Below are 27,588 nucleotides of genomic sequence, written 5' to 3' on the forward strand. Positions count from 1 at the left end.
TGTTCACCACTTTACAATCTTCAAGCTTAAACTTCTTCAGAAGCTCCTTTGTATACTTTGATTGATGAACATAGACTCCATCTTTGCATTGGTTGATTTGAATGCCCAGGAAGAACTTCAGCTCTCCCATCATGCTCATTTCAAATTCATCCTGCATTAACTTAGAAAATTCCTTGCAAAGAGATGCATTAGTAGAACCAAATATTATATCATCAACATATATTTGCACAACAAGAATATCTTTCCCAAGGGTCCTTCTGAAGAGTGTTGTATCAACCTGTCCTCTTTTAAAATCATTTTTAATTAAGAAATTACTTAGCCTATCATTCCAAGCTCTGGGAGCTTGTTTCAAGCCATATCGTGATTTCTTCAGTTTAAAATCATGGTCAGGATATTTGATATCCTCAAATCCAAGAGGTTGCTTAACATACACTTCTTCTTCAATGACACCATTAAGAAAAGCACTCTTGACATCCATCTGATATAATATTATGCCATGATTAACTGCATAGGAGAGAAGTAACCTGATAGCTTCCAATCTTGCAACTGGAGCAAATGTTTCAGTGTAATCAATGCCTTCTTGTTGACTATACCCTTGTGCAACAAGTCTGGCTTTGTTTCTTGTTACTTCTCCTTGCTCATTCAGCTTGTTTCTGAATACCCATTTTGTTCCAATAATGTTCTTGTGCTGAGGTTTGGGTACCAGATCCCACACATCATTTCTTTGAAATTGATTCAGCTCTTCTTGCATAGCTAAGATCCATCCATCATCTGAAAGTGCTTCATCAACTGTTGTAGGTTCAATTATTGAGATCAGTCCAATCATTGATTCTTCTTGTCTGAAGTATGATCTTGTTATTCTTGGACTATCTTTGTTTCCAATGATTAGTTCCTCAGGATGTGAAGACTTGTGCTTGAATGTGTTTCTGGGAGGATCTGCTTGATGTGAGCCATCTTGTGCTTCATCAGAAGCAATTTCATCTTGCGCTTCTGATGTGGGTTCAGCTTCTGGACTTTCTTCAGATTCAGCTATCTGATTTGGGGCCTTGGCATCAAATTTCTTTAGGTAGAGCTTGTTATTCAGAATGTAGCATGTACATCCAAATTGATGAAAGTAAGAGATATTGGGTTTCCTTCCTTTAAAGAGTTCATATGCTGTTTTCTCCAAAATGGGTCTAATATAGATCCTGTTCTGGACATAACATGTTGTATTCACTGCTTCTGCCCAAAAATGTTTTGGTAAATTATTTTCATGGATCATGGTTCTGGCCATTTCTTGTAAAGTTCTATTCTTTCTCTCTACAACCCCATTTTGTTGTGGAATTCTAGGAGAAGAGAATTCATGGACAATTCCATGTTTTTCACAAAAAGCTTCAAATGGCTCATTTTCAAATTCTCCACCATGATCACTTCTGACTTTCAAAATCTTTGATTCTTTTTCAGATTGAATTTGAGTGCAGAAACTATTGAATATATCACAAGCAACATCTTTACTCTTTATGAATTTCACCCAAGTCCATCTGCTATAATCATCAACAATGACTAATCCATATCTACTTCCATATAAGGATGCAGTACTAACTGGTCCAAATAGATCAATATGAAGTAGTTCCAAGGGTCTGGAGGTTGAAACAATGTCTTTGGTTTTAAAAGATGATTTCACAATTTTCCCTCTCTGACATGCACCACAGAGTGCATCTGAATGATAGTCAATGTCTGGTAGCCCTTTGACAAGTTGTAACTTACTAAGTTTAGAGATTAATCTCCAGTTAGCATGTCCCAACCTTCTGTGCCACATCCATTTCTTATCATTCGCTGATAGAAGGCAAATCACCTTCTGATCAGCCAGTTCAGAAAAATTGATTTTGTAGACATTATCAACTCTCTTTCCCTTGAACACAATGGATTTGTCTTCCTTGTTGATTACAGTACAGTTGGTTTTCTCAAAAAGAACATCATAACCATTATCACAAAATTGACTAATGCTCAAAAGGTTATGTTCAAGACCATCTACCAACCATACATTATTAATTGAGGTAGAGGAATTACCAATAGTTCCTGTACCTATGATCTTGCCAGTTTGGTTGCCTCCAAATTTCACACTTCCTCCTTCCTTCATTGTTAGGCTGAGGAAGCTGGACTTTTCTCCTGTCATGTGTCTTGAGCAACCGCTGTCTAGGTACCATGATTTTTGCTTTGGTGCTGCTCTTAGACATACCTGCATCATTGACATTTTCAGATTTAGGTACCCATTGTCCTATGGGTCCTGAAAGGTTAGTACTTGAGGTTTTACTCTTCACTTCCTGTACCTTGTGCTGTGAGTTGGATTGCTTTTGATTAACCATCACCTTAGGTTTTGGTACTTCAGAAGCAGTAACTGTCTTCTTTTGAAACTTAGACTTCAAAACCTCAGATTTTGGCTTGACCAGACTCTGAGGAACAGGTTCTGATCTTTTCAAGATCCTGATCTTTGAAGTCTTGGATTCAGATTTGATCATAGCCTTTGGCTTAGAGTTCTTTGGCTTTGAAGTAATCTTAGCCTTAGAGCCAGAAGCTTCAGGTTCTGATTGAACAATAGTTTCCAACTCAGCACCTTCAGGTACAAAGAAGGTTTTTAGACCTTCCTTGATGCATTCACAACAAGATTTAAGATTGGTTTTCTCAAGTTTCACTTCTGGAAAACCAAATCTTCTGCCATTGTTCTTGTAAATGCTATAAATCATAGAAGCCACTCTGCTTCTGTCAATGCCAGATATGATAAAATCTTCAAGAGCAATTTCATGGTTGCTTAAAGGTCTTTCATTACACTTTTCTTGTAGCTTCTGACATAAGAACCTGAGCTGATCTTCATAAGTTTTACACATGAAGTCAAAGCCCCTAAGTCCTTGTTCAGAAGCTTTCAGATCCAATAGAGTTGAGTTTTGCTGTTTTACCAAATCAACATATTTTTCTTTTAAATCCTTCAACTCATTGGTTCTTACTTCAAAATGTGTAAGAAGTTCTTTAAGTGACTCAACAAGTTCATCTCTGGGAATCTTAGAATATACCTCATTTTCATCTTCAGAATCCGATTCTGATCCAGCTTCTGAAGTTGCTGTGGCAACTAACCCAACTGCTACATTTGCATCTTCATCAGCTTCCTCTTTATCAGATCCAGATTCACTTCCCAAATCATCCTAGGTTGCCATTAAACTCTGCTTGATCTGCTTCTTGAATTTGCTTGGTTTGAACGTTGACTTCTTTGACTTGTCCTTTGACTTCTCCTTCTGAAGATCAGGACATTCAGCAATAAAGTGTCTAGGCTTCTTACAGTTGAAGCATCCCTTCTGATCTTCTTTCCTTGAGCTTCTGGAGTTACTCCTCTTGGTTAGAAACTTTCTGTTCTTCTTGGCCAGATATTGAAGTCTGTTTGAGAGCATGGCCATTTCAGCAGCATCTGGTTCAGAATCTGAACTTGATTGTTCTTCCTCTTCAGATTCAACCACTTTGAGAGCTCTTGATGACTTGCCTTTGGATGGAAGAGCTATTGATTTACTCTTCTTAGTAGACTCATGTTCATTAAGACTTAACTCATGAACTTTGAGAGAACTAACAAGATCTTCGACACTTAAAGTGTTTAAATCTTTAGCTTCCTCAATGGCAGACACCTTTGGTCTCCATCTTGCAGGCAAGCTTCTGAGTATCTTGCTCACATGGTTAGAAGCAACATAGCTCTTCTTTAGAATTTGTAGCCCAGAGATTAATGTTTGAAACCTTGAGTACATCTCCTCAATAGTTTCATCATCCTTCATCTTGAACAACTCGTACTGATGTACAAGCATGAGAGCTTTAGCTTCTTTGACCTTCTTGCTGCCTTCGTAGTTTGAATAGAGAGAAGCAAACATAGCTTTAGCAGTGGATTTGTCACTCATCTTCATGTACTCTGCTTTGGGTATGGCAGTGACAAGGGCTCCTCTGATAATATGATGCTTCTTGTGGAGTTTCTTCAGCTCAATAGTATGTTTCTTTCTATCCACAGCAGCTCCTTCTTCATTAAGGACTAGGTCACCAACACCATCTTCTAGAATATCCCATAGTTCTTCATCTAAGCTCATGATATAACTATAGAAGTTGGTTTTCCACCAAGAAAATTCTTCAGCATCTCCATTGAATTTTGGAATCTTTCCAACACTGGATTTCTTACCATCACTATAATCATGTGAGACATTGTTATAGCTAGTTCCATCAGGAATAGGAGTTGGAATAGGACCAGATATGTTTTTCTCAGATCTTTGACTGTTACACGGTTAAGTGATACACAACAAACCCAGACTCTAGATACCAATTGAAGGTGAGAAAAACACAAGAAGGGGGGGGGGGGGGGGTTGAATTGTGTTTTGGAAAATTCTTCGTTTCTCCTAAAAACTGAACACACTGGTCAGAAGCTAAGTGAGAAAGCTTCTGAAGTGGTAATCAGAATCTAAATGCAGCAGAATAAAACAGAGAGAGAGAGAAGAAGAACGACACAAAGCAATTATACTGGTTCCTTCCACAATCCGGAAGTAGTCCAGTCCCTCTTGCACTTCCAAGGAGATTTCACTAAGAGTAATATCTGATTACAATTGCTCAAGCACACAAGCAAGAGACTTCCTTTGCTCAAGCACACAAGCAAGCGACTTCCTTTGCTCAAGAACACAATCAAGAGACTTCCCTGCTCAAGCACAACTGCAAGAGACTTCTAACTAAACAAAATTACACAGAAAATTGTTTAAGGTTGAACACTTGATATACAATCAGAGGTGCTCACAATACAAATCAGATACAGACTCAATGACTTAAGAATTTCTAAGATATGACTTTGAAACACAGAAATTCTAAGTGAATGCAAAACAATTTCAGCAGAGGTTTGGCACTTGTAAAAATGTTGAGAGTCTTTTTGTTCAGCATTGCCAAATCTCTAAGTCTTCACTCCTTTATATAGAGGTGTGAAAGAGACGTTGTGAAATTGCCAGCACATCAAAGAGTCGTTGTTGAAGCTTGATCTTTCACCAATGATCTTTTGCCTGATTTAGTTGTTGTCCTATGAAGAACCAATTTGAAATCCATTCCTTATCCAAAGGAACATCTATGCAGGCGAAGCCGTATTCTGGAGTTGTTTTCTTGTCTTGTAGCGTGGACACAAAACAGAGTAGTGGAGAAGGTGGTTGTACAGTTCGTACAATAGTACAATGTCAACGCTTTCGTCCAAATTGCAAGCACATGCCGTCAAACACCTTTGAAATGACCGTTGCAAAATTCCACTGATCTTTTGTTGTCCTTTGATGAATTTCAATCCATGAAACAACTCTTGAATCCTTGAATTTCTCAAATTCAATTGATCTTCAGCTTCTGGTGAAATGACTTCTGATGAGGCAGCTTCTTATAATGCAGCTTCTGATGATGTAGCTTCTGATGATACAACTTCTGATAACGCAGCTTCTGATGATGTGGCTTCTGGACCTCTTGTCTTCAGGAGCACTATTCTTCAGGAGCACTATTCTTCAGAAGCACTATTCTAACTTCAGGAGCGGCTTTACTTCATGAGCGCTTTTTCTCTTCAGGAGCGAGTTGCCTTCAGGAGCGTCTAAGCTTCAAATTTGTTGATTCCTTTTGCTCTTTATTTGCTCATTTAGAACCAATAAATGATGTAACTTTTTAATTATGGTCCTGTACACTTGAACAAATATTAGCTAGTCCAATTTACAATTTTTAATACCTTGTTATCATCAAAACTCTTTAAGGTTCATTGTTAAACACATTTTGTTCCAATAATCTCCCCCTTTTTGATGATGACAAACAATAGTATTTAAAATTGATTAATTGTTGTTAATCTAATTAACAAGTTGACTTTGGGGTTCTGAGGTTTGTAAGCTCAGAATCTGAGGTTTGTAAACTATGGAGTCTGGTTCCGTTAAAAATTTCCACCTTGTTTACCTAGCATGGCAAGGTTAAAAGTCGTAAGGTCTTAAAACCCATGCCCCCATTGGTTTTGTGCATAGATAATGTCTCCCAGCTTAACCAATTAATTCCTCGCTGATTATTGATGTAGTATTTTTCTATCAATCAAAAGTAAGTATTGTATATCGTGTCCACAGGGACTAGCGCGATATTCAAGTCATTCAACAATCAATATTGTTCTAAGTGTATGGATTTAAAATGTGTGTTTGTGTAAACCTATATAAACTATTTGACATAAAATAAATAGAGAAGAGATAGAGCCATTTCGCTTGGGGTCAGAGACACTCAACCAAGCGTAACAACTGCAATCTCATGATCAAATAACGGATTCTAGCTTTTCAAACGATATTATCACAATCACTCAACAACATCATTCGTGTCCAAATGATGTCGTGATTTCCAATGGACTATTCAAAAGTCGATTTCCTAAACTATTAAACAGTCACAAAGTCGATCGGATCGTTTAATTGACGATTTCCCAATCTATTAAACGACCCAAAAGCATTAAGTTCTTGATTACAAAGTGATTATCAAAGATTAAATCCTATGTCTAGAATTAAAACTTAGATAGATTATTATTCTAACCTAGATCCAAAAGTATTTGTCAATAACATTTCAAATCTCAAATAAAGCTTTAAATGCAAGAATAATAACAATATTGAATAAATAAGTTAGAACCATATATTAAAAGTTCAAGAGTTTACATAATGGCTTGTTTGAATACCTCAAAACCTACAAGGGTAGATGTAGCTACATGTGTCTATGCAAGCTTGGCAATGGATGAAAGAAAGATGAAGATTCCATGCCTAGACTCATATGTCTCAACAAATCTTGGATAGAATCTACTCCGAACACATTGCTTTGTGTTTCTCTCTAGAAATGCCATCTTTCTCTAAGAAACCAAATCACTCCAAAAGTGTCATACTGTTTGTCCCATGGCTTCCTCAAAACGTGATTTGTCTTTAAAAGTGTGGCTTTTCTCTTGTGCCCAAAACGTGAATCCCCTCCCTGTTATGCGGCTGCCTTATAGTTATATAGCATGAGTTCACGTAACCTAGTTTCCTTTCTTGCTCCAAATGCCGTTCCTTTTCCAATACGGGCCAGCCCAATTATTTTCTCATCTTTTTTTATATTCACACCTCCTAAGACATGCACACTTGCTCTTCATTCATGTGACCTCTTATATATTTATGTGATAGTTCACACTCATAATAATAATAATAATAATAATAATAATAATAATAATAATAATAATAATAATAATAATAATAATAATAATAATAATAATAATAATAATAATAATAATAATAATAATAATAATAATAATAATAATAATAATAATAATAATAATAATAATAATAATAATAATAATAATAATAATAATAATAATAATAATAATAATAATAATAATAATAATAATAATAATAATAATAATAATAATAATAATAATAATAATAATAATAATAATAATAATAATAATAATAATAATAATAATAATAATAATAATAATAATAATAATAATAATAATAATAATAATAATAATAATAATAATAATAATAATAATAATAATAATAATAATAATAATAATAATAATAATAATAATAATAATAATAATAATAATAATAATAATAATAATAATAATAATAATAATAATAATAATAATAATAATAATATATCATTGGCTAAACTGCAACTTTGGCCCCTTATCTTTCAAAAAGTTGCGATTTTGGCCCCCTAACTATGAAAACTACAATTTTGGTCCCCTATCTTTTAGCCCCTTTGCAATTTTCGTCCTTTTGCTCAATTTTGACTTTGTCAACGCTGATGTGTCACCTCATTAAACGCGCTGGCATGCCACATGTGTATATATTGATTTTTTATTTATTTTAAAAGCCAGGCAGGAATTTGGTTGAATTAAAAAAAAAGAAAAATGAAAATATAAATGGCTTGGCACGTGGGAGCTTTCTCATTTCTTCAACTTCTAGGGTTAACTTTGGGTGTGCAATTTTGGCCCTCTACTTTCAATCAATCTTTGTAAATCAAAATTTCTGCCAAATCCAACTCTTAATCACAACTAAATTGTTACCAAAGTTGATTGTTCTTACCAAAAACAACATACAAACGAAATCCAAACGAAATGAAGTGGTTCGAAAATGGACAGTCGAAGGTGACGAGTTCGGAGAAGACGAGTTCAGCGAAGAAAGTAGCAGGGACGGCGAAGAAGGTTATGGAGGTCACAGTAGCAGCTAAGACGAGTTCAACAACAGATGAAGGAAACATGCTTAATGTAGGTGACATCAATATATCAAAGTAAGTGACCTTTTGTCTTTTTTCTTTTGTTTTATACCTGGAAAGCACATTTATGTTGTTTATTACTGAATAAAATAGGGTGGGTGGATGTATTGAACAATGTGTTAAATATGAAACCTAACCCTAAAATGGAAAATGCCAACTGTAGATTCCTTTGTATGTGTAAAATCGTATCAGAAATGTATGTATGTGTAAGCTTTATAAAAAAGTCAGTATGTATAGAGTATAAATATACTATATGTATATTGTATAATTATACTTAATGTATACAGCTGAATACTGTATAATGCAATAGCTGTACTTAATTTTTTCTTTCCTTTTAGGGTTGTTGAGGACCACAGTTTAAAGATAAGGTTTCACTACAAGGGTTACTTCATTTGTGACCCTGTTGTCACTTACAAGAAGGGTGAAATACATGAATATGGGGGTGAGTGGGACATTGATAAGGTCAAATTAATAGATCTGGACAAAGTGATCAGAGAGATTGGGGTGGTAGGAGACTACAAGTTGTGGTATATCTGTCCAGGTTTTGACATAGTTGATGGTCTAAGGTTGTTGAAAACTGATAGGGATGTTGTTAGGTTCATTAATGAGCATAAGAATTCAGTAAGTGTTGAGTTTTATGTTGAAGCCAAAGATGTTGAAATTGAAGATAGCAGGTATGAAAGTGAGGTTGAAGAGGTTCTTGTAGTTGTAGTTGACAAAGGGAAGCAACCAGCTGATGAGTGTGATGATAGTGAGGAGACAGATCCTGATTACATTGGTGATGAGGGAGATGTTCCTGAATGTGAATTAGAAGATGAGGATGGAAGTGTTGATGGTGTATCTGTTGATGATAGTGATTATGATGAAGGGTGGGATTGGACTAATGTTTTGCCTAGCCAAACTTTGAACCCAACTGCTGTTAGTCAGTCAGTTAACCCTAATCAATCTATAGTTGGTGTTGAAGTATCTAGGAACCCTGAAGTGACTGGTGTGGAAGACTTTGAAGATGAGAATGAAGACTCTGATGTGTTAGAAAGTCATGATTCATCTGAAGAGAATGACAGATCTAGAAAGAGGAAAAGGAATAGGTTTAAGTTAGGAAGTATTAATGAACCTGTTGTATTTGAGGTTGGTCAAATATTTGCAAATGGTTTGTTAGTTAAAGATGCTGTGAAGGAGTATGGTCTGCAGAACAAGAAGAATGTCTACCTAGAGAAGAATGAGACAAAAAGAATTGTGGTGAAGTGCTCAAAAGGTTGCCCATATTATATTAGATTTAGTAGGGTTCCTCCTCAAACTCATTATGTTATTTCTACTTTGAAGCCTGATCATAGTTGCCATCCAACTGGTAAGATTAGAGTGTTAACCACAAAATTGTTGGCAAAAAAATTAGTTCCTATACTCAAGCATACACCTTCTATGACCCTTAAGGGTCTGAAAGAAGAGTGCAAGAGTAGGTGGAATGTGGTGATGAGTTCTTATCAGGTATACAGAGCAAAAATCAGTGCTTTGGAAACCATTCATGGTGCTAGTGATGAACAATATGGTCATCTAAGAAACTATGCTGAGGAGTTGCTCAGAAGTAATCCTGGAAGCAGTGTTAAGATTCAATGTAAGCCTGGTCTAGGGGGAATGTTTTTTCAGAGAATGTATGTTTGTTTCAATGCTTGTAAGATGGCTTTTGTGAGTAGATGTAGGCCGTTGATAGGACTTGATGGTTGTTTTCTGAAAGGGAGGTATGGTGGACATTTGTTATCAGCTATTGGTAAAGATGCTAACAATCAAATGATCCCCATAGCTTTTGCTGTTGTGGAAGCTGAAACAAAAGACTCATGGGATTGGTTTATGGATCTGCTGTTATCAGATTTGAATGGAATAGAATTTAAGAGATGGTCTTTCATATCAGACCAACAAAAGGTAATATTTAATTCAATAAATTTTATTTTTCATATTTAATTCATTTAATTTGAATTTTACAATAGTTTTCTGTTGAAGTTTTATTTACATTGCTTAATTGTATATTGTAATTGATTTATTTTTTAAGGGATTGGTGAATACCATAGCTGCTATTGGTGAACATGTTGAGCACAGATTATGTGTCAGACAAAACTGGAGGAAAAGGCATGCTGGGGAGCAGTTGAAAGAAGCTTTATGGAGAGCAGCCAGGGCCAATACAATGACTGAGTTCAAGGGAGCCATGGATCATCTGAAAATGTTAAGTGTACCAGCTTGGGAGGAAATGATGCAGTATGCACCAGGTATGTGGTCTAGGGCAGGATATAGTACTCACACAAATTGTGATTTGCAAGTCAATAATATGTGCGAGGCATTTAACTCTGCAATAATTGATCTAAGGGATTTACCAATTATTTCACTTGTTGAGGGGTTGAAGTTTTATATAACAAATAGGATAATTAAGTTAAGGGACTACATGTTAAGGTTTCAAGGGGACATCTGTCCAATGATAAGGAAGATTGTGGAAAAATCTAAAAAGGATGCTAATGGTTGGACCCCAATGTGGTGTGGTGATAGAGACTCCTCTAGGTTTTCAGTTACTGATGGAACTGACACATATGTTGTCAATCTCCAAGACAGAACATGTGCATGCAGAAAATGGGATTTAAGTGGTATCCCATGTGCTCATGTAGTTGCTTGTATCTATTACAATGAAGCTAATCCTGATGATTATGTGGCACACTGGTATAGGTGAGTGAATATTAACTTGTTATTTATTTTGTAGTGTTAAAATTAGTTTATATGATAGCTGATTGCTCTGTTTGTATAAAAATCTGTTTGTATAAATATGATAGGAAACAAACATTTTTGGAGACCTATGACCATTTGATCCTTCCTTCAAATGGCCCAAGACTATGGCCAGAAGTTGCTACAGAACCAATACTCCCACCTCCTGCCAGAAGGGCGCCTGGGAGGCCTAAAAAGGTTAGAAGGAAAGAGATTGATGAGCCCAAATCAGGAAGCAAGAAAGGCAAGAGAAACCAGGAAACTGTTAGATAGAGAAGGTGTAAAGAGCTTGGACATAATGCCAGGACATGTGGTGGAAAGACAGGTGCTGACAGAAGTATTGCACCTGGAGGGAACAAGGTAATGTTTTAAATATCTTCCTTATATCAACTGTAATTTCCTTCATAAAATATTAATAATTACGTATTTAACATTTGTAGGATAACACTGCTGCACAATCTTCACAACACAATACTTCTGCACAAGCTGGTGCTGCAGCTTCTGGTGCACCTGCACCTGCACAAGCTGCTGTTGCACCTTCTGGTGCTGTATCTGGTGCTGTAAGAGGAAAAAAACCAATGAAGAAAAAGTCTAAGACTGATGCTGGTACAACTGCTGCTGCATTTGGCACAACTTCTTTGCCAACTAAAACACCTGCTGCCAACATTTCTGTGCCTGCTAAAACTACAGCTACCAACACTTCTGGACTTGCTAAAGGTCCTGTCAACAACAATTCTGCCCCTGCTGTATCAAATGCTACAACAAACACTTCTGGAACAATGAGAGGTGGAAACCATGTTGTTGGTGAGGTAGCTTTGTTTGTGCCAAGAAAAAGTAGAACCACAGGGGTGAATAGGTCACTTGAAGAGGTTGGAAATGTTGGGACTCAACAGTCAGTGAATAAGAGTTAGGCTATGATAGGAGAATGATTAGTCTATTGTTTTGGTGATGAAACTTATTGATATTTTGGTTATGTAATGTAATGTCAAGTACTCTTTAGCCTTGATTATTTTTTGCTTAAGTTGTGTTTAAGAAGTTGTGTTTAAGTACTCTAAAGTACACATAATTAGCTTTTGGAAATGTACTCTGAATTTAAGTACTCTAAAGAGTATCTTTTGTGTTTAAGTACTGATAATGTTAAGTACTGTAATGATATAAGTAATTTGCTATCTAAATCTCAAGTACTCTTCTTAAGCCTTGGTTATATCCTTTCTTAATGCATAAGTTTACATCATAGCAAATTTATATTACATTAACATTAACCATTACAAGTTGGTGTTCAATAAACATCAGTTTTCATTGAAAACATCAAACTCAATTCATTTCATTTCTTCCATCATAAGAACATTTCATCAGTTTACATTACATAAAAGAAATCATTTCATAGGTTTACATTACATACAAGCAATCCTACATAACTTATCCAAACTTAATGAAAATCACCAACAAACTTGCAAACAACAGTATTCCTAAAGTTACAATGATCAACATAAGCTTTCTCTCTTTATTCTTCAATGCATCATTCTTCTTTAACAGGCCTCTAATTACTTTCTTCTGCCTTTCAGGAACTTCTGGATCGAACCATCGGAAAAAACTACATTTTCTTCTCTGCCAGTACCTTCCACATCCATGAAACCTCCTACCTGGATTTTCATCTGTCCAGGATGTTACCAGAGGGGAGTCGACGCCACAGTAACATGCCAACTTCGTTTTCCCCATCCATGATGAACCACTCACGGTTGAAGATGAAGATTGCCCAGCCATTTTCTGTGTCTGCAAATCGAACAGGATGATGACACAACAGTATGAAGAACGAAAAATGGAAGGATGAGAGGAAGAAGAAAAAACTCTCACAATAGAAGCAAGAACGATGGAGCAGGATGGAATAAGAAGAAGAACAATTCTGTGATAATGGATGAATGAAGGGAAGAATAAGAAGAACAATGGAGATTGGGGTCCGATTTGGGGCTTTTTAAACCCTAAATCATGACCGTTATACCTCTCTCACGTGCCAACCTTTGTATTTTCATTTTTTTTTTAATTCAACCAAATTCCTGCCTGGCTTTTAAAATAAATAAAAAATCAATATATACACATGTGGCATGCCAGCGCGTTTAATGAGGTGACACATCAGCGTTGACAAAGTCAAAATTGAGCAAAAGGACGAAAATTGCAAAGGGGCTAAAAGATAGGGGACCAAAATTGTAGTTTTCATAGTTAGGGGGCCAAAATCGCAACTTTTTGAAAGATAAGGGGCCAAAGTTGCAGTTTAGCCTATATCATTTGACTCAATAAATTAAAAACGACAATTTATTTAAAATGACTTTAAATTAATACTAAACTAATATAATTAGACCAAAAATTTAAATTAAAATGACACTAAAAATATGATATGACGGACTGTCATCAATTATTAGTGCGTCCATGACCCCACCAGAAGGAATTCATCATCTTTTTAATCGTGTTAATAAGGGCAGGAGGAAGTTGAAATATACTCATCACAAAAGACATAATGGTTTGTAGAACAGACTAAATCATGACTTCACATCCCGCTTTATTAGATAAGCATTTACTACTCCATGATTTTTTTTTTTGCCACACATGATCCTTGATAAAAGCAAAAGTGGAGTTCTTGTTCCTACCTGTCATAGAGGGTAAACCCAAATATTTACCCGTACTAAGCAAGGGTGTTCCTCTAAGGCTCCAACACATTACGACTGCAAGTTTTTTTAGATTTTGGTAAGCAAATTGCTTGCGAAGTCGTTTCATAAGTAGGTGATAACATGTCATCTTACGTTATTCTTAGTAAGTTTTTCAGTTATTCTTAGTAGGATTTAGCAGCAAAAAGGAGGAGTATATTAGAACAATTCCCTATGATTTCGGGACTTTTGTAATGTTTTCTATATTTGAGTCTGTAATTCTAGTTTTCCCGAAACATAGCAATTTTAGGGGGTTTTTTAAGTATTTTATCTGCATGCAGCTTATTTTTAGGTGTATATATATATATATATATATATATATATATATATATATATATATATATATATATATATATATATATATATAGCATACTTTTCATTTTTATAATTGATTTATTTCAGCTTCCACTATCTGGTATTTAACATAGCGGAATTTGTGCTTTTTGCTATTTTCCGTGATCTACTAGTAATAACAATGATTGAAGGTAATTCTTGTTAACTCAACTAGATTATATGAATGCAACTACTGTGCTTAAATGGAGGATGCCAAAAAGTAGATCTGAGACTGCTGCTGATGCAGAGCTAGAGCTTTTGCAGAAAGAATCTGATGAAGAACTTGAAAAAGGAGTTTAGGTCTATTTGTTTCCTGTTTTTCAATTGCATGCTCTTTTTAGATTTTAATCTTCTTGAAATGATGTACCTGATCATCAATCTTACATCAACACATTAGAAACGAGTTCAATGATCTTGAGCAGTAACATGAACATGTGTTCTCATTCCAATAGCAAAGTCAATTACTTGTTTTAGATGGATGAATGTTCTTGATTTTTACATTTCCCATATAAAAAAATTAGAACATACATTTATTATTATATTTTGTTTCAGGATGCTACTTTCAATGGATGCTTCTGTCACAAATTTCATGATGCTATTTTTCTTCGTCAAGTATTATGTAAATGATATTATTTGCCCTTTGAAAAGGCAAGAATTGCTTCCTCCTTAAACCTCTATTGTTGGAAAGGAAATTATGCAGCGGAGAAATTTGAATACGACATATCATGGATGACTATCCTTGCCATATGTAATGATGTCTAGAAAACATTAAGTGATTGATGCATGTAAAGTATCCCTCATTTTTTACTTTCTGAAATTGAGTGTCATGTTAGGAATCTGAAAACTCACTTATTTCATGTTTAAAGAGTTCAATGTCACAATTTATTATGAATTAACTTCTTACAATGTTTATATTGGGTTGTGGACTACTAAGCTTCATCAAGGTGTATTTCATGTCAAGAATTAATTACTAATTTTTACATTTCAGGATGCTACTTTCCATGAATTGTTCTGTCAGAAATATTGTTCCAAACATGGATAATCAATCAAAAATTTCAGGCTGTATAATTTGGTTGAGTTTACCGTTCTCTTTCCTCCATGTTTCTTCTTCAGATATTCTTAAATGATATTTTTTTCCTTTTTAATATCGTTGAAAAGGAAAAAATATGTGTCGGAAAAACTTGAATCCGAGACATCAGAAACGACTATCCTTATTGGATGTAGTGACATCTGGAAAATAGCAAGGGATTGATGTATATAAAATAAGCCTCTGTTGGATGATATTTGTAGCCTATGTAATTTCTCAAATTAAGTGCTGTGTTAGGAAACCATCAATTTCTTAATGACTGAAGAGGTCAATGTCTCAGTTTATTATGAATGAAAATCTTACAATGATGTTAAAAAGTAACAATGGGCTTATGGAACTGATCATAAACAAAACTAAAGTTTTTATCTAATCACAATCCAAATAAGCAACATGTACACTATCTCATTTTGAATGGAACGCTGAACTTGGGAAGTTGACAGAATCACAATTCACAAAGCATTCTTTTAATATGTATAATCAACTAGTAGCCACTAACACAATCATATTTTGTTGCTTGAAAGACACTTAACCACCATTTAAGAATTCAAGTGCAACTCAATATTTTTGTAACCGCTACCTAAGAATAAACATTTTAAAACGCCCTATAACTCGGCCTCAAAAGTTGAGCAGTCCAGATATTTTGTAAAACAGCTAACCAATTTTCACTCTCATCACGTAAAAGACCACCAAAACTAGCATCATGAGCTTGTTTATTTTTTGAATGATAAGGTCATGATAGTTCACCAGAGTTTGAATTCAAGCTAAGTAAGTATTGACTTGGCTTGGTTTTGATATTCATTGTGATATGAATTTGTGAACTTTTAGTAATATGCTGCATGGTCTAGTTAATAAACGCTGTTTTTGAAGCGATATAAACTAGTGCAGAAAACTAATTCAGAACAGTTCGAAAACCATTTCATACAACAGTTTGAAAAAATTGTTAGGTTCTATTTGATTCAATTTTTTCAAGAAGAAATAAGCTACGATAATGACATCAAGAAATTATGGAAGGGAAATAATATTTTTGGTTACTTTGGGAGAATCAAAAAAACAATGGATGTTAACTTACGTTGGATTATCATATATGATCATTGCCTACATACTTGGATAATTCTAGTCCTTTATGCATAGTCATAGATTACAATTTATGTGGACACTAATAAATCCAAAAGAAAGAAATAAAAATTAGCAAGGAAAACAACAGAAAAATATGAAACTATTAAATCCATAACAAAGAACATATGAGCAATGTTTCAAGATTAACTAAATCCTTTCTTTAGGATCACCACTGCACGCTTTAAAGAAAGAAATAAAAATCATGGTCTAAGAAATATAGATCCTAGAAGAGAATGGAAAAGAAAAAAGAAATAAAAGAGTTGGCAAAGGATAGTGTGGTTGCTGCAAGGGCACCTTCTGGACATTCTTCAATAACAAAAAAAAAAATTGTATGCCAAATGCATGATGGATAATTTTAAAGCCGTGAAGAAGTCAAATTGAAGACATCATTGGCATACAATCAAACATATGAAAATGTCACAGTGGAATTACCATAAACTTGGTACAAACCATAAAGGATAAGGAACATCACCATGCTTTAATGTCTCCTCAGGGAGGTATATGATGCTTCTAACATTCAAACAAAACAACCCAAACTCTAAACTTGTCGGTGGATTTAATCTTGGACATGGAAAAGTAATGGCAAAATAGACACTATTCCCTCTAACTAACTCTTCACTGTAATTAAGTTCATCTCTTGTCATTACCATGCTGTTCCAATTACTAAGAAAAGCCACTCTATCTTCCAGCTTCACATTCTGCCACCCAATAGGACTCTTGTTCGTGCCCTGCTTGAACACTTCAAAGCTGGTAACATGAGGTGGCTTTGAAAATGCTGAGATGACTTTGAAACGGTCAGAGACATGTTGTTGAGTTTCAATCTCACCTTTGTAGAACATATAAATGAAGTATAACTCTCTTAACGTTTTATCTTTGGCTAGAAAACAGATATAAAAACTTGATCTTTCTGGCCTTGGCAATTCAGCCAACACTTCAGCCTTCGGAGGTCCATTAGTGGAGTCTTTAAGATCATAAACCAATATAGAACCTGAGGATAAGTCTGTTACATACAATTTTGGACCAATAATTTCTATGTCCGTAAAATTAGTCGTTGAATCCTTACCTGACTCAACTATAGTCCATGCCTTTTCAAAGAGTTTATAAATTGCAATGTGACAATAATCACTCAAAAGGCCAACCAAATAACAATCCGAACCATCACAGTTTGGTTTGGAAGAGGCCACCATTTTTCTCACAGGTAATCTTCCATCATATTGGGCGGAAGAGGGCAATTGTAACTTTGATGGTATCGTGATTCTAACATCAGTCACTGGATTCAAAAAGAAAAACTTTGCAAAACCTTTTTCAGAATTGTCACTCACAATCAACCAGCCTTCAACTGAGCCAATACATATATCATCCCGCAACAGTGGTGTCCTAAGGCAATGTAAACTTTTTGTACTCAAGCTAGGCAGTTCAGGTAAAGGGCAGCAATGCTTGTTTTCAATGATTTTGGAAACCGTTTTCCTACAAGAATGGCAAATGGCTCTCAATCCAAGGTAATCTTTAAGAGGCAAACGCTTCATAATCCGTTCCAACACATCAACTGGTAGATTTGTCAATATGTTTTTTACTTCCATCTCATATTTTTCAGTGAGAGACACTGCATAATCATTGCCATTTGCAAAGATTAGTGGTATACAAGAAGTATATGTTTCTTTTGACATAAAAGGCTAATTGATGTTATAAGACATCATCAATAATATAAGGAATTTCAACTGGTTGATAGTTTGAAAGTGTAATCATAGTAATCAATACGACACTTTATACGATAGTAATTAAGAGAACAAATACAAGTCTGATAGTTTGAAAGTGTAATCATAGTAATCAATACGACGCTTTATACGATAGTAATTAAGAGAACAAATACAAGTCAGAAGACTAATAAGAAAAAGTGAAAAATAACATAGACGCCACTAATGAAAGCACCAATATTGTTCAGAGTGGAAGTGGATTTAGCTTAAAAGTATAATTTATTATCACTTTATACTTATACAGTTATTAGAATTTTCACAAAGCAAAACCAGAAACGTGTACATAGTCAGAACGAACACTCAGTAAATCTGCAGCCAACAAAAACAAGCAACTATGAGTCTATGACAAAAATGACATATAAGTCAGAGAGTACACTTACACATACAAGATTTAGGACGTTTCATCAATTTCAGTAGCGCTATTAACAATCTGAAAATCAAATTGTGTAGCTCCACTATCAATCAGAAAACTAGAAATTAAGCAGAAGAAACCCTGGTCTTTTTTTTTTTTTTCGAGGAGGAGAAACCCTAATCCATTGAGAAGCTTAAACTTTCTGAATGAAGGATCAAAAAGTTAGTTCTAAAAAATGGGACTAAAAATTGTGTAGCTCCACTATCAACAAAAACGAGGACTAAAAGTTAAAATACATATAAATAAGAGATTAAAAGTGCATTTATGCTTTAATTATATTACTAAATAATTCATTAAAAACTGATATAAACTATTTTTTTTCGCTCGTTTAATATATTAATCTCACTATTTTGGAGAGTTATATGGTCATTTTGTAGTTAATTATCTCATCGATTAGTTTTCATAATTATTTTCATAATTTTAGGAAGAATAATTATAGGAAGAGGTTGTTTCACGATAGAGGAATTTGGGGTTAGTTTGTGAAGACTAAAAGGAAGCCATAACAAAAACAACAAAATTTAAGTGGTGACCATAATTATAGGAAGTGATGGTCTCTTCAAGTGGTGGCCATAATTATAGCAAGTGGTTGTTCCTTGAGAGATAGGGTTAGTGGCTATTGAAGTGGTAACATCATTTTGTTAGAAGCCAAATTAGCCCCATTTAAATTGGCATCGGGATAATCGAAGTAATAAGCATACACGAAAGTCTCAAACCAGCATCACTAGAACAACTCAACTGGTTTAGAACAAAAACATTTTTATTATCAACTACTAATATAAATACTACTAAAATTGAAATTACTTAAAAAATCAATCATTACCTTTTGCTTTATTTTATAATATGGACTTTATAGTATCATGACAAAATAAAATGTTTCCTCCCTTCGAAAAAAAAGTTTCCGCAAATAGAAGTTCATAAAATTCTAATATGTCATCAGTTGATCTCTCAATTTCACCGATTTCGAGGACAAAAATGTCATTTTGAAAATAATCACCTTCCCAAAATATTCTTTCAAGATGTACGTTGACTAAAATAATCAAAATATGTGAACCGAAAGTAAATAAAATTTCAATGTCATAAAATTGTTTCTCTGTCACTAATGCTATTTTATTTTTTTATTTAATTTCTATGTCACTATGAGATTGAAATTTGTGTTCTGCTTGAAACTAGAGTTAAAGTTGACAAATTCAAAAAGGTTTATGGCTTGATGTTTAAAGATTGGTCTGTTATTAATAATTATGATGTTGCTGCTGCAAATGGTAGAATTTGGATTGCTTGGAACCCAAAAATTTGGGATGTTAAATCTGATGCATCTTGTGCCCAAGTTATACATTGTCAAGTGGTTCATTTAGAATCAAACATTTGTTTTAATCTAGTTAATGTGTATGCTTTTAAGACCTAGCAACAAAGGAAAGGGTTGTGGAATTTTATTAATGACATCTGTAATAAAACTTCAGGGAACTTGTTAATTGGAGGTGATTTGAACAGTGTATTGTTGGTTGATTATAGGTTGAGTGGTAATCCATTTATACTCAATAGGAAATTCAAGATTTTGCAGATTGTCTTCTCATGAATGATCTTTCAGAGGTAAGAACAATAGGAGATTATTACACATGGTGCAATATATGTTTTGCTAATGATCTACTTCTGTTTTCAAGAGGAGATGTGGGGTCTTTAACGCAGTTGTTTGATGTTTTTAATTTGTTTTCTAATACATTTGGACTCAAAGCTAACCAATCTAAAACCTCAATATCTTTGGTGGTGTAACTTAATGTTCAAGAGGCAATCTTCACCAAGTTAAGTCTTACTAGAGGTGAACTCCCTTTTAAATTTTTGGGTGTTCCTTTATCCTCTAAAAAATTAACTGTTATGCAATGCCAACCTTTGGTAAAGAAAATTATTAGTAGGATTGAAAACTGGTCATTTAAGTTGTTATCTTATGTTGGAAGATTACAACCTATTAAGTCAGTGTTATTTGGTGTGCAAACTTATTGGAGCCAAGTTTTTTCCCTTCCTCAAAAAGTACTGAAACTAATTCAAACTGTTTGTAGAGTCCTCCTCTGGACTGGTAAATCTGGTATTTCAAAAAGACCTCTTATTGCCTCGGAGCATATTTGTTTGCCAAAATCAGTTGGTGGATGAAATGTTATAGATTTGAATTGTTGGAACCAAGCTGCTCTTAGTAAGCAGTTTTGGAACTTGGCCAATAAGAAAGATGTCTTTTGGGGTAAGTGGGTTCATGAATATTACATAAAAGAGAGAAATGTGCTTCCAATGGAAGTACCATCACAAGCTTCATGGGTAGTAAAAAAAGTTTTTAATGGAGCAAAGACTTTTTCCAATGTCAATGGTAATGTTTTCCAACAAGCTAATTAACTTCTCTATTAAGCGAATGTATAATGCTTAAGAGGTGATTTTGTCAAAGTTAGTTGGAGGAAAATGACATGTAATAACCCTATCCCCCCAAGTGTTTGTTTGTTACTTGGCTAGCTATTCATGGTAGATTGCCAACTTCTGACAGATTAAGTAAAGTTGGAATTAATTGTGACCAAACGTGCATCTTGTGTAAAAAAAGAGAATGAAACCTCTTCTCACCTATTATTTACTTGTGAGTATTCAATGGTTGTATGGACAGGTGCAATGCAATGGAGTAACATGAACATTAATGTTTGCAACTGGCAGATTGTGATGCAACATATTCAATGTTAGTACAACATGAACACTGGTACTCATCATATGAGCATAATGCTCTTGAGTATTACGCATATATGATTTGAAAGGAAAGGAATGCCAGAAGATTTCAGCACATTCACCAATCAGTTCAGGAACTCCTTAATCACATCAAAAAGATTGTTTACATTAGTGGGTTGAAATCTAAAAAGACGAAGAGTCTAATGTTAAGATTGTGAGGCCTTTGACTTTTTTTGTTTTGTTTTTGTTTTTGTGAGATTAACTATTGCTTCTTTGTTTTGTGGCTTCTATTTGTAATAACTATTTTGATTAATGAAATTTATCTCTATTTACCAAAAAATGATATTAAATTCTATATAATTTCAAAGAACATTCTTTTTATAGTCCTAGAGAATGCTCCATATAATTCGAAGTGTACCTCGTAAAATTCAAAAGAAAATTTTGCATATCATGTCTTCTAAAGTGAAAAGATGTATCTAAGAAGAAATAGGAGATTCAAAATTTTGTATAATCGTTGATCAATCGCATGATGAATCTCTAAGGGGAAAATGGCTATTGTTGTTTTGAGATATGTGGATAAAAATGGTAGCATAGAATAACTTTTTAATATTGTGCTTGTTAAGGATAAAATGGTATCGCTTAGATACAAACTCACCAAATTGTACTGGCAATAACTTTGTATCACTTAGGCTTTGTTTGAGTTTGGAGGGGAGGGGAAGTAAAAACTCTGAGGGGTGGAAAATATGAAGGAAAATGGAAAGATCTTTCAAATTTTTTTAGAAGAGTAGTTTTTTAGAAAATGATAAGTTAATGCATATCATTACTATATTCTTAACTTTAAAAGTATTATACAACGTAGATTAAATTTGAAGAATTCATACAAAACCTCCAAAATAAGTGTACGATGTTAGTGATCTAAGGGAATAGACGACAATAATGATGAAATTAATACATGACGAAAGACGAAAAATGACGAATGATGGAAAATGACGAATGACTATGATGTAAAGATGATGTGTTGTCATGTGTCTTTTTAAATTATGTTTGGTGAGTCTTCATGCATCATATCATACTGCATAATGACGAATGACGAATGACAAAATGTATGTTTCAGAAACACATCTTTGAACTACATTATTATGATGATCGGATCCGCCGGAATGCATGTAGGTCTATGAATGAGGTATGTTGCATAAAGGTCATGTTATGTTAACTGTGATATATTCTAATGATGTTAATATGGTGTGTGTGTGTGTGTGTGTGTGTGTGTGTGTGTGTGTGTGTGTGTGTGTGTGTGTGTGAGGTGTGCATAAGATGTATCTGTTAATGATGTTTATGAAATAAATTGAACGAATATTATGATGAATGACTGATGATGATATGATGAATGATTGATGATGATGTGATAAAGGACTGATGATGATATGATTATCTACTTCATTATTAATGTATACCAATAGCGAGCCAAAAGCGTGCTAAGTCCAGAAGCTACTGGAAGTTGGACGCTTAAGCGTGCAGAGGACGCTTAAGCGTGCAGCTCCCAGTTCAGCCATTTTTATTTCTTCACTTCGTGCACTTGGGTACCAATCCGGGCTTTCTAAAATGTTTCTTCTGACTTATTTAACTCTGTTTATACAATTAAACCTACTGGAACTTCATTTGAATCAAATTGGACTTGGATTTGTGAAATTCTCTTGAAAAATGGTCCAAGAACGCCGATTTTTCGGAAACTCGTTTTTCTTCGGAAATTGAAGTAGGATTAAGGTTGTATAATGTTTATATGATTTCTAAAAATGGTTGTGATTGGTTTCATCAAGTCTTGACATGTTTTGCTTTGAAAATGGGATTCTTTTGTAAAAATGACAAAGTGAGACGAACTTTGTGATTTTCATGATTTTGTCATTTTTAGCCGGTGAAACGCCAAGGTATCCTCTACTGAACTCATATGTGGCCTAGAGGTATGATTAGTTGAGGCATTGGAACTTGTTGACTTGGTTTTGGCTCAATTTCTTAATTATTTCTAATGTTGTGATTTTGAGAGACAAACTTGTTGAAAATGGTTCTCTTAAACCGATTACCTTATAAATCTTTCATGAATGGTTTTGTATGATTAATTGAGGATATGTGGATGATTGTTGAAGGTTGAATATGATATTTATCATGAAATGATGTGTTGTGCCATTTTACTTAATTATGAAGTATATGGAATGTGGAGGTATATTGTGAATTGATGTAGATGTATGTTGATGATAATGTGATGATGACTCTTAGTTGAATTATGATTGATTGTGTGGACGTGAATACTTGATAATGCAATTGTTGTTGAGTTGATTAATGTAAAAGGAGATGGACTTTTACATTGTTGTTGGTGATATAATTGTTGGAGTTTTTGCATTATTGGGTCTTTACTTGTATGTCCATGCATCATAATCATATTGAGTCATATGTTGAAATGTAAAGGAGATGGACTTTACATAGGTGAATTGTAAGAGGAGATGGACTCTTACATATGATGTTCTTGTTGCATCATAGGTGACGACCTTGAGGAGATTTGGTACCACATGCATATATGTGTCGAGTATAGGCACATTGCATATTGACATGGTGTCTTGTTGTGGTATGTGAACGTTGTTTGTTGGTGATGGACATGTTTGATGAGTACTAGTTGTGATGTTGAATTTATTGTATGAATGTAATTATTGATGTTAACCATTCATACAAACTATTTGAGATTTGAATTGGATTATTTATATCAAATTGTGATTTGTTGATTATGATTAATGTAATGCTTACCCCCAGTGGTTTTTGCCACCTACCTGTCTGTATGGATGGGTAGATGCTGTGCAGGAGTAGTTGCTTTGGTGAGTGCTTGGATAGCGGGAGCTTTCTCCGTTATCATTTTTGGTGTCGTAGTCTAGGGCTCTGATTCGGTTAAGTCGGTGTCCTAGTTTTGTTGGATTATTTTATTTTGAGGTGTACTCATTGTTGAGATTTGGAGAATTTTATGTTGATGTTATTTGACCATGGCATACGTATTGATGGAGATATATGTTGTATCCGCTGCGACTGTTGAGATATGTTATATATATATATATATATATGCATGTATGTTTGGATTTTGGATTTTTTGTTGAGACGTAGCGTCTATTTCTTGAATATTTATTAGGTTAATTATGTTTTTGGTCCCTACAAAATTGCGACCTTGTAAGTTTAGTCCTTACTTAATTTTAATACCATTTTTAATCCCTACAAAAAAAAATTTACTTATAATTTTAGTCCCTGCTAAAATAAATTTTGTTTAATTATCCTTAAACTCTTAAATTTTTTAACGATTCTTTTTATACAAGTTTAGAACACTATGAAAGGTTCATTTACTAAAATTTATAATTTTTTAACATGAAATAAATTAAATATGAATTTTTTAAAACGACAAAAGTTTAAGATATAAGTAACAAAAATATGGACGTAGAAATCAAATTTTTGCGATATTTTTTTGGGAGGACCTTTTAATAACGTTCTTAACACGCCTGTAAAAAATTGTTGAAAAACTTAAGAGTTTAAGCATAAATTAAACAAATTTGGATTGAGTAAGGACTAATATTGAGTGCAGAAATTTTTTGTAGGGATTAAAAATGCTATTAAAATTAAGTAAGGACTAAACTTACAAGGTCGCAATTTTGTAGGGACCAAAAACATGATTAACCCTATTTATTATATTCGCGTGTTTTATCGCTTTAATAGAAATAGGGCGTTACACTTTTCACCAAATCTTCACTCAAACTTCTACTAGCAAGGATTAAGCAAGAGATTAGAGGAACTAAGAGTTTGGCTAGGAATGTTTTTGAGGGAAGCTTCACCAACATAGTTTCTTTCATCTAGAGATTTCTTCTCTTAAGTTTTTGCTGTCAAGGTCTAGGAGTTTTAAGCTTATCTTCAGCTTGTATAAGGTGAGTTCTTAGATAGATTTAATCCATAGGTTTATGTGTTGGCTCTTGTAAGAAAATATGAAACTTTTAGGGTTTATACATAGAAAATTTGTTACTCCTTTTCATGCCATACTTGCTTAACTTGTGTATACTTGCTAAGTTTATGTTTTACAGGTTTCCTATGACCCTTAGAGTCATATTACACTTGGAGATACTTGGCTTTGAGGTTTTTGGGTCAAAAATACCATTTTTGAAGGTGCTGGACTGTCATAACTCGTCGGGGCAAGCTATTACTCGCCATGGTGAGCTAGGCCAAAGAACAGGGGGTCCTGCTCGCCCTCAACTCGCCACAGCGAGCAGCTGCTCGCCTCCCAAACACAATCACTCGCCTAGGCGAGTAGCCAGTGAGGAAACTCGATGTTTTGCTCGCTTCAGGCAGTTTTGGCATTTCGCGAGGCGGTTTTCTCCGTGCTGTCTTTTTACAAAAGTGAACCCCTTAAACCAAGATCCCATTGGATTAATATTGAAATGATTTTCTTGAAAGTGAAGCAAGTGTTTAACTAGTTGAGTAAAGCATGGTATGCGAGAGAAATGCTAGATTTACGATCGGGTAGCGAACTATTCATTAAGTAAAGGAATAAAAACTAGAACCTCGATATAGATTATCGAGAATTAGAACGTTAAGCATGAATATATGTATGTTAAGACGTGAGACGATTAGCTTAATCTTTTCACTAAAATGAATATGTAAACGTAGGTTTCGTGTCTCTTGCGATCCACGCTAGGTTGGGATCTCAAGGGGTTTCCCGTTAGGGAAACGGGACAAGCTTCGCAAGAGGGGCCCGCACGTTGCTGAGGGAGCCCGATATTTTCCTTAGATAGGTTTTATCGGTTATGTATGGGATTTTTTTCGGACTACTCCACCCGGAACTTTCCGTAAAATGAACTTAGATAATGTTGTTGTTCAACGCTAACTTCTAACTGTGAATATATGCCTTGACAGGAACACTTTAGTTTTGATGATTGACAAATGAAGTCCTAGAAGAACAATGATGCAAAAAGCGGAAGAGAAGATTCAAGCTTTCTAGTCTTGGATTTTATTTTTGTTAGGGCTTTATGTAGTAGAAAAGGCTCTCATGAAAATAAATCACACACTCACAATGATTTTCATCTAAAGTGATTTTACATGAAAATATTTTTTGCATGAAAAGTCATATTTTATTTTGGAATTTGCATAATTATTTTGAACATAAAAACAACGTTAACATACATTTGATTTGAACTCTATTTTTGGAATAACATGACTCTACAATGATTTATGTCTTTATGACTACAAGTTGACCGAGTTATATAATACATTGTTTCATTTGGTAATAAATCATTTTCATACCGTTGGAAACATTTTGTTTTTTTTAGCAAGGAAACATTTTGTTATGTATTAATGGATTTAAAAGATTCAGCCTATTATTCATTTATAAGCAACGGCTAGTTTCTTTATGTTAAATGGCAATGACTATTTTCATTAAGAGTCCAACGGCTGAATTATTTTCAACGCATCTCATATCATTTTTCACTATAAATAGGTGCATTGTTTTAGGTCTTGGAACAACTCTTTTTTGCACTTAACATTGTCAAAAATATTATTCATCACTCTCATTATTTTCACACTTGCTAATTTATTTTATTGAGAGCTCTTTTATACTACATAGTTTATCTTGTAGTTCTTATGCTTCAATTTGTTATATCTACACATTTGGTGTATTATTTAATTATTGTAACTCTTATTTGTATTGGGTGCGATCCCAAGGTTTCAAGAGAGGTGATATCTCTTGGTTTTAGAGACTCTTCTACAAAGAATTGTTTTGTTTGGAGAGTGCTCGTTATTTGCAAAGGTTGCCAGCTTATCCTAATTAAAAGCAACAAATTTGTAAAGGTTGCCAGCTGATCATCCATCATGCATCAACACATTAGAAACGAGTTCAATGATCTAGAGCAGCAACAAATTTCTGTCCAAGAGCAAAAAAATAATTTAGTGAAAATTGAGAAAGAAGAGCAGAGAACACGGTATTTGCATTGCAAAACTTGAATTTGAGATTGTAAACTGGCCTCGATCACATGAATGTGTCTTCTCAATTCCAATAGAAAACTCAATTAATTGAATCAATGGACGACAGTTCTTGACTTTTACATTCCCATATAAAAAAAAAATTAGAATATACTTTTATTATTATATTTTGTTTCAGGATGCTACTTTCGATGTATGCATCTGTCATAAATATTGTGCCGAATATGGATGATCATTCAAAGATTTTAAGCTGTATCCTTCTGTAAATGATATTATTTGCCCTTGGAAAAGGAAAAAATTGCTGAAAAGAATTACTTTAGACAGTTGGAGTCTCATTGAAAAGGACTTGGAATCTAATGGAAAAGTAAGAATTGTCCATAGTTCTTGCTTCATCAACAAATGACCTTGGAAGAAATCTACTAATATTTGTACTTGAAGAATATTGAAAATGATGAACCAGTCCCATGTGAATGGTTTATTTCTACCTCCTTT

The 27,588-nt window shown here is 34.2% G+C and overlaps 2 protein-coding genes and 1 pseudogene across 2 annotated transcripts; 1 reads left to right on the forward strand and 2 right to left on the reverse strand.

Annotated features, from left to right (window-relative positions):
* The first annotated feature begins 8,113 nt into the window (after window positions 1-8,113).
* Window positions 8,114-11,924, forward strand: LOC146908119 (uncharacterized; annotated as a pseudogene).
* A 508-nt stretch (window positions 11,925-12,432) lies between these two features.
* Window positions 12,433-12,777, reverse strand: LOC146908120 (uncharacterized). Its single transcript, XM_085729230.1, has one exon. It carries the CDS (start codon window positions 12,775-12,777, stop codon window positions 12,433-12,435), a length of 345 nt encoding a protein of 114 aa, XP_085585356.1.
* A 3,828-nt stretch (window positions 12,778-16,605) lies between these two features.
* Window positions 16,606-17,843, reverse strand: LOC146908121 (uncharacterized). Its single transcript, XM_085727699.1, has one exon. It carries the CDS (start codon window positions 17,826-17,828, stop codon window positions 16,677-16,679), a length of 1,152 nt encoding a protein of 383 aa, XP_085583825.1. The 5' UTR covers window positions 17,829-17,843; the 3' UTR covers window positions 16,606-16,676.
* Between the last annotated feature and the right edge of the window lie 9,745 nt (window positions 17,844-27,588).

Source organism: Medicago sativa, chromosome 7 (genome assembly GCF_051527215.1).
Source record: "Medicago sativa cultivar Bolivia chromosome 7, Bolivia_mono, whole genome shotgun sequence".
Lineage (NCBI taxonomy): Eukaryota > Viridiplantae > Streptophyta > Magnoliopsida > Fabales > Fabaceae > Medicago > Medicago sativa.